Source organism: Ahaetulla prasina, chromosome 6 (genome assembly GCF_028640845.1).
Source record: "Ahaetulla prasina isolate Xishuangbanna chromosome 6, ASM2864084v1, whole genome shotgun sequence".
In the NCBI taxonomy this organism is placed as follows: domain Eukaryota; kingdom Metazoa; phylum Chordata; class Lepidosauria; order Squamata; family Colubridae; genus Ahaetulla; species Ahaetulla prasina.
Genome location: NC_080544.1, coordinates 114,978,049 through 114,986,363, shown reverse-complemented (window position 1 = coordinate 114,986,363; position 8,315 = coordinate 114,978,049). Strand labels below are relative to the sequence as shown.

Below are 8,315 nucleotides of genomic sequence, written 5' to 3'. Positions count from 1 at the left end.
TCCTTGGCTTCTTATTCTATAACGAAAAAAAAGCTCCAGGAATCAGGCTGCAAATTTGGACAATTGTTCAAATTCTTGCACCGAAAAAGCTCCTCCCACCCACAGAAGAGCCGCCTAAGGCAGGACTCCAACAGGCAGCACCAGCCAGTTCCCAATCCAACTCCCCCAGGACCACCCGAAGCCCAGCTGGACTGTGGGATGGGCTCAAGAACAGGACCCTCCCTGCCCGGGAAGCACAGCGCCGCAGCTTTTCTGTTGCTTTTATTGTGTGCAAGACAAACCGAGACAGCCAAAATCCAGGTATCCCCCCCCAGGGGGCAGCGACTCCTCAGGTTCCAGTGAAGATCCACACGGTCCAGTTTCTTTTTGCACAGCAAAAGATCCGGGGGGGGGAGAGGGGAGGGAAGATGAGCCCCTGGGGAAGGGACCCCTTTCCCCAGCCTTCCGGGGAAAAGACGCCCCTCTCCCCGCAGAGCAGGACCGACGAAGGCGCCCCCGCCCTTTCAGACGCTAAATTCCACGGCTGTAAACAAACGCGCCCCTCCCCAACCCCGAAGACCGACCGATGTTTGGCCGCAACTCGGAGGGAGGGCGCCAGGCAAGCCGACCTCCGGCGCCCATCCCGGGCCGTTCTCCGCCAGGCCGCCCTCTTTCCTGGCGCCGTCTGGGGCCCCGCAGGACTGCGGGAGGAAGCGGAGGTGGTCAGCCGCAGTCGGGCTCAGGGCTGTGACAGGACCGCAAGGGCGGCGGGGGTGAGGAGCCTCCTCCTCCTCCGCCGCCGCCGCCGCCCTCGTGTCCGTTGCTCTCGATGGAGGACTCGCTACCGGTGCTTTCCCCGGAGAGCAGGCGGGTGACGCGCAGGTCGGCGCGGAGAAGCGCCACGTCGTTGCCGATGGCCAGCTCGCCCAGGCCGCAGATGAGCTGCCCCAGGCTGGACCCCGCGGGCGCCGCGCCCTCCCCGTCCTCCTCCTCCAGCGGGGCTAGCAGCTCGTCTTCCTCGTCCTGGGCGCCGTCGCAGTCCTCGTCCTGGGAACCGTTGGCGCAATCCGGCCCGGCGGCACGCTCCTCCAGTTCCTCGCCCAGCGAGTCCTCGGTGATGGAGCCCAGTTTGGGCGCGCTGCGGCTTCGCTCGACGGGCGGCTTGTAGCAGCCGCCCGGTCCGTGCAGAAGCAGCTTGCGGAGCGGCACCAGCGGGATGGCGCCGTCGGCCCCGGGGCCCACCTGCTGCAGCTGCTGGTGCCGCGCGTCGGCTCGCTTCTTGAGGCGGCGGAACTCGGCCAGCGCCGCCGCTGACGTCTGGTACAGCAGCAGCGCCATGGCGCGGGCCTTCTCTGCTTTGGACACCAGCACGGCGTGGCAGCGGAGCAGCACAGCCTTGTGCTTCACCTCGTGGCGGTAGATCCAGGCGAAGAGGCGCGGCAGCCGCGGGTCCGCCACGCAGTAGGTGACACGATGCAGCAGGTAGAGGTGGCCCGGGCGGGAGGCGGCCTCGGCCGGCACCGCGGGCGCCAGACGGATGCCCTGCGGCCCGATGGTCAGCTTCATCTTAGTGCCGTGGCGGCCGGCCTCGCTCTTGGCCCAGATCTTGGCCACGGCCACGTCGGTGCAGCCCTCGCCCTTGGCCTGCAGCGTGGTGGCGTTGCCCAGATAAAGCGCCGTGTAGGTGGGCGCCTCGCTGCTCACGCGGAACTTCTTGCGCTTGGAACGGAACAGGCTGCCCATCCTGGAGAGGGCGCTCTCGGCCGGGCAGGCGCGGGCCAGCGAGCCCAGGGCGGCGGAGCAGGGCAGGCTCCCGGCTGCCGCCTGGCAGTAATCCTTGGCCTTCCCCGACGGCGGAGGAGATGCGCCTCGCGGGCCCGCCTGCTGCTGCCGCTCCCGCCGCCGGCCCTGCGGCTGCGGCTGCTGCTGCGGCTGGCACTCCTCGTCCGCGGCCAGCAGCTCGAATTTGTGCCTCTTCCAGGGAAGCATCGCGGCGCCCCCGCCGCCTCCCGACGGCTCAGCCAGTCCGGGGCGCTGCGGCTGCTGCTCCCGGTCCTCAGCTGGACGCGCCCGCCGCCGCCCCGGTCGCCCGCGCATCCCGAGGGACCGCCGGCCCGGGCCCCGCCGCCTGCCGCCGCCGCGCGCGCCGCCGCCCCGGTCGCCCGCGCATCCCGAGGACCGCCGGCCCGGGCCCCGCCGCCTGCCGCCGCCGCGCGCGCGCCCGCCGCCACTCCGTCGCCATCGCCGCCGCCGCCGCCGCGCGCGCGTTACATGCCGGCCTAGCCCCGCTCCGCCGCCGCGCCTCTGCTGGCACTGCTTGGCCGCACCGCTAGATATAGGCCGGGCGAGGGAGGCCGCTGCGCCGGGAGGCGGCGCCCGCGATGCCGGTAGAGAGCCGAAGGGGCGGGCCGAAGCAGCCGCTGCAGGAGGGGCCGAGGATGTGGCCGTTGGGTCGGGGGGTTCAGCCGGGGCTCCCCGCCCTGCTCGCTCCCGCTACCCTCGCTGTCAGTCGGAAGTCCCCGCGATCAGCAGCCCGGGCATGGCGGGCGGAGGGAACCTGGCCTTCTGCCCCAGGACGAAGCGGGGCACATTTTTGCCTCGGGAGAGTCCTCCACTGAGCCCAGACGCCCCGCGCGCTTGGAAGGGCCGCGACCGGGCACCCACTTGCGGAGCCGCACTTGGGTTGCCTGCTCCCTGCACCGCCGGTCTCTCCGCGTTTGCCGAATGCCGGTCCCAGCTCTTCCACCGGTGGGGCCACCGCAAGGCGTTTCCTTTGGACAAGCGTCGCCCGCCTGGGCTATTTCCTGACCAGCAGTAGAGGCTTTAAAGCGCGCCCGGCCTCATCCAACCCGGCTTGGCCTGACGGGCCGGGTATTGCACCAGGAGCGCAGCTGATGCGGGACGGGAAGTTTCTGGTGCTTTCGGGGTTTTAGAATAGAATAGAATTTTTATTGGCCAAGTGTGATTGGACACACAAGGAATTTGTCTTGGTGCATATGCTCTCAGTGTACATAAAAGAAAAGATACGTTCATCAAGGTACAACATTTACAACACAATTGATGGTCAATATATCAATATAAATCATAAGGATTGCCAGCAACAAGTTATAGTCATACAGTCATAAGTGGAAAGAGATGGGTGATGGGAACTATGAGAAGATTAATAGTAGTGCAGATTCAGTAAATAGTTTGACAGTGTTGATGGAATTATTTGTTTAGCAGAGGGATGGCCTTCGGGGAAAAACTGTTCTTGTGTCTAGTTGTTCTGGTGTGCAGTGCTCTATAGCGTCATTTTGAGGGTAGGAGTTGAAACAGTTTATGTCCAGGATGCGAGGGGTCTGTAAATATTTTCACGGCCCTCTTCTTGATTCGTGCAGTATACAGGTCCTCAACGGAAGGCAGGTTGGTAGCAATTATTTTTTCTGCAGTTCTAATTATCCTCTGAAGTCTGTGTCTTTCTTGTTGGGTTGCAGAACCAAACCAGACAATTATAGAGGTGCAAATGACAGACTCAATAATTCCTCTGTAGAACTGAATCAGCAGCTCCTTGGGCAGTTTGAGCTTACTGAGTTGGCGCAGAAAGAACATTCTTTGTTGTCCTTTTTTAATGATGTTTTTGATGTTAGCTGTCCATTTTAGATCTTGCGATATGATAGAACCTAGAAATTTGAAGGTTTCTACTGTTGAAACTGTGTTGTCTAGTATTGTGAGAGGTGGAAGTATGGAAGGGTTTCTCCTAAAGTCTACCACCATTTCTACGGTTTTGAGTGTGTTCAGTTCCAGATTGTTTTGGTTGCATCACAAGGCAGTTTTCACTGCCAGATAAACCAATCCCGAACAGGGCTTTTTTGTTCCCTTTTTTGCTTCACTGGTTGATGTTATGGAGGATTTTACACTTCAGGTTAAAAGGGAAGATTTTTTTGGGGTGGGGGGGCCCAAAATTTTTATTTTCCAATTATTATGGAAAATAAAAATTCCCCCCCCAAAAAAAGGGAAGATTTTCAGAGGTAAACAGACCATCTCAAAAAGTGTATGGCTGCACACTTAACCTGGTAACTGAATTAACTTGATATATTGATTGACTAATGGACAAAGCTGGGTTTGCTACAGCACTAAGCCACAATGGATTGAAGAACTGGTAAACCAAGTTTAATGTGAGTCTGTGACTTCCTCAGGTGCACCTGTTTACTCAGTTTTCTGGTCACAGTGAAAAGACACACACTGGGACCAATTTTACCCTAGAGTTGTATGAACTTGTTCCAGCTGGCCCTTCTGAGCAGGAAATGCTGTGGCTTTCAGGGCTTTTCCCAAAGATGCTGGCTAGCCATGGGAAGTCCCAGGGGCAAGACTATCCTATGGACTGCAACTAAGGTGCTGCACTGGCACTGGGCAGACACAGGTTCAAGCTTCCCACATGGAAATCAAAATAACAGAGTTGGAAGGGACCTGCTGAAGGAGGAGCTCCTATACCAGTATTGGGAAACCTTTTCGGCACTGAGTGCCAAAAAAGAGCACGTGCACACTAGTCTGCGCCGCAACCCGGAAGAGGAGCTGCCCAGGGTACATGCGCGCGCCCAAAAATGAACTTCCGGTTTCCAGCACGCACATGCTTGCCAGCCAGCTAGTCTTCCAGGTTTTTGGTGCACATGCGCATGTGACGATCAGTGTGCATGATCATCCAGGATAACGGAAGACCAGCTCTTCCAGTTTCCAGTACAGTCGCATGCACGAAGGCCAGCTAATCATTGCACGTGCATCCGCGCTAGAAACGGGTGCCACCGCACGTGCCAGGTGACATGGCTCCACATGCCATAACTTCGCCATCACACCTATACCATTTAAGACAAATGGCTGTCCAATCTCTTCTTGGAGTACCCACCAACTTCTGGAAGCAAGCCGTTCCACTGATTCTTCTCATGTCTTCTTTCTTCTTAATTCTAGGTTGGATCATTCTTCAATTTATTATTTATTATTAATCCAATTTCTATACCGCCCTTCTCCCGAAGGACTCAGGGCAGTTTACAGCCATATTAAAAATACAAAAATACACATAATATAAATAACAAATTTAAAAAACATTTAAAACAAATATATTAATTGGCCAGATTGCTAAAACGGTCAAAGCCGACATAAAACCCCTTAAAATTTAAAAGCTATAATTAAAATACATTTAAAATACATTTAGGCTAGTCCCGCACGATTAAATAATAGAGTTTTTAATTCCCGCTTGAAGGTTCGGAGGTCGGGGAGTTGGCGTAACCCCGGAGGTAACTCGTTCCAAAGAGCCGGTGCTGCCACAGAGAAGGCTCTCCCCCTGGGGGCCGCCAACCGACATTGTTTGGTCGACGGCACCCTGAGCAGGCCCACTGTGGGAGCGCACAGGTCGTTGGGAGGCTATCGGTGGCAGAAGGCAGTCTCGTAGATACCCCGGTCCTAAGCCATGGAGCGCTTTGAAGGTGGTCACTAACACCTTGAATTGCACCCGGAAGGCTACCGGCAGCCAGTGCAAGCCACGCAGGATAGGTGTTATATGGGAGCCACATGGTGCTTCCTCTATTACACGCGCAGCCGCATTCTGGACTAACTGGAGCCTCCTGGTGCTCTTCAAGAGGAGCCCCATGTAGAGAGCATTGCAATAGTCCAGGCGAGAGGTAACGAGGGCGTGAGTGACCGTGCGTAAGGAGTCCCGGTCAAGGAAGGGGCACAACTGGCGAATAAAATGCTCCCCTGGCGACGGCCGTCAAATGTTCTTCTAAAGACAGCTGATCATCCAGGAGAACGCCCAAGTATAAAAATCGAATAAATAATAATACTTCACCCCCAACAGTCAGCGATGGCGAAAGCTGGCTGTACTGGGATGCCGGAACCCACAGCCACTCTGTCTTGGTCGGGTTGAGCTGGAGTCTGTTCCTCCCCATCCAGACCCGCACGGCCTCAAGACACCGGGTCATCACCTCAACAGCTTTGTCGGGGTGGTTTGGAGTGGAAATGTACAGTTGAGTATCATCAGCGTACAGATGATAGTCCACCCCAAAACCCACGGATAGCCTCACCCAGCGGCTTCATGTAGATGTTGAACAGGAGAGGCGAGAGAACCGACCCCTGAGGCACCCCACAAGTGAGGTACCTAGAAGTCAATCTCTGCCCCCCTGCCAACACCATCTGCGAACGGTCAGAGAGATAGGAGGAGAACCACCGATAAACGGTGCCTCCCACCCCCAATCCCTCCAACCGTCGCAGCAGGATACCATGGTCGATGGTATCAAAAGCCGCCGAGAGATCTAAAAGGACCAGGACAGAGGAACATCCCCTGTCCCGAGCCCTCCAGAGGTCATCCACCAACGCGACCAAAGCTGTCTCAGTGCTGTACCCAGGTCTGAAGCCGGATTGGAACGGGTCTAGAAAGACAGATTCCTCCAGGTATTGGGGAAGCTGATATGCCACCACTCTCTCAATAACCTTCGCCAAAAAGCGAAGATCAATGATCTTCCACCCATTGCTTCTATCTTGTCCTGCCTTCAGGTGCTTCGGAACATAGGTTGACCCCTTCTTCTTTATGGCGGCCTCTCAAATATTGGAACACGGCTATTCTGTCGCCCCGTCCTTCTTTTCACTAGACTAAGACATACCCAATTCCTGCAACTGCCCTTCATATGTTTTAGCCTCTAACCCTCTTAATCAGCCCCCTAATTAAGATGTACACTCTGCCGTCCTGGGGGGGCCGGATTGCCAATCTAGACAGAGGGGCAAGGGGGAGGAGAAGCAGTGCCACACAAACACAACCCCTTGCATGCTATGCTAGAAGAGAAGGTGGGGTGGACTTAGTCACAGGCCAGTGAAAGATTCTTCAGCTGGCAGGATCTGCGTATTGGGGGGGTGGGGGCAGGATCTCAGCAAGTCCCAGTAAGTGGAAAGAGGCTGTTAGCCCCCTTCCCTGTGTTGGTACTGGTGCTGTCCCAACCCAACGCACTGACTCTTCCTAGCAACGGATGAGGCCAAGATGTACTGCCTGCCATTGCTGGGCATCTTACCTTGGAGGCTTTGCCCTTCTTTGTCCAGAAGTATCTGGTCATTTAGGGTAGCCTAAAGCTGCGCCCAACCAAATTGTCATTCTCAGCTTAAAAGCCATCCTAGAACCTGCTCGGTGGAATGAAAGTGACCTGAGACCGGCCAATTCTCCTTCCCTCTGCTGGATCCTTTGCACTCCCTGGCCACGCACGCATGGACAGGTGGTCAGTCTGACTTCGGACGTTTTGGCACTCAGCCGGTGTGGGCTGGGAGCCACAAACTCCCCAGGCTTTTTATTTATTTTATTTATTTTATTTTGTCACAATATATGTAGGTATCATACAAAAGATTATATAGTATATAAACACATATATGAGTAAATATAAGGAGGTATAAGCATATATATAGGAAGAAGAAAAGAAAAAAAACAATAGGACAGGAACGGTAGGCACGTTTGTGCGCTTATGCACGCCCCTTATGGTCCTCTTAGGAATGGGGTGAGGTCAGTAGTAGAAAGTTTTTGGATAAAACTTTTAGGATTATGGGAAGAGACCACAGAGTCAGGTAAAGTATTCCAAGCACTGATGATTCTGTTACAGAAGTCATATTTTCTGCAATCTAGATTAAAGCGGTTGACATTAAGTTTAAATCTATTAGTTGCTCTAGTATTATTGCAATTAAAGCTGAAGTAGTCTTTAACAGGAAGGACATTACAATAGATGATTCTGTGAGTTAAGCTTAGGTCATGTCGAAGGCGACGGAGTTCCAAGTTTTCTAAGCCTAGGATTTCAAGTCTGGTGGGATAGGGTATTTTATTGTTTTCAGAGGAATGGAGAACTCTTCTTGTAAAATATTTCTGGACATGTTCAATTGTATTGATGTCAGAGATGTGGTGAGGATTCCAAACAGGCGAGCTGTATTCTAGAATTGGTCTAGCAAATGTTTTATATGCTCTGGTTAGTAGTGTGGTGTTTTTGGAAAAGAAGCTACGCAAAATTAGGTTTACAACTCTTAGAGCTTTTTTTGCTATGTAGTTACAGTGGGCTTTGGCACTTAGATCATTTGACATGAAAACTCCAAGGTCTTTAACGGGATGGGGGTCGTCTGTAAGGTAACGTCCATCTAGTATGTACTTAGTGTTTGGGTTCTTTTTTCCTATATGTAAGACTGAGCATTTGCTGGTTGAAATTTGAAGCTGCCAATTTTTAGACCAAGCGGATAGATGATCAAGGTCGTTTTGAATGATAGAAGTATTGTCTGTGTTGTTAAATAGTTTGACATCGTCAGCAAAGAGAACACAATTACTTGAGATGTGGTCACAAAGATCA

General features: G+C 54.3%; 1 protein-coding gene across 1 annotated transcript; it reads right to left on the bottom strand.

Annotated features, from left to right (window-relative positions):
• Positions 1-246: 246 nt before the first annotated feature.
• On the bottom strand, positions 247-2,305 carry FAM43A (family with sequence similarity 43 member A). The gene is made up of 2 exons (XM_058188948.1): positions 2,180-2,305; positions 247-2,107 (listed from the first exon to the last, which is right to left on the bottom strand). The coding sequence occupies exon 2, from the start codon at positions 2,074-2,076 to the stop codon at positions 703-705; it is 1,374 nt and encodes a 457-aa protein (XP_058044931.1). The 5' UTR covers positions 2,077-2,107; positions 2,180-2,305; the 3' UTR covers positions 247-702.
• Positions 2,306-8,315: the final 6,010 nt, after the last annotated feature.

Coding starts and splice junctions, on each gene's coding strand:
- FAM43A (XM_058188948.1), bottom strand. CDS start 2,076: ATGCGCGGGCGACCGGGGCGGCGGCGGGCGCGTCCAGCTGAGGACCGG.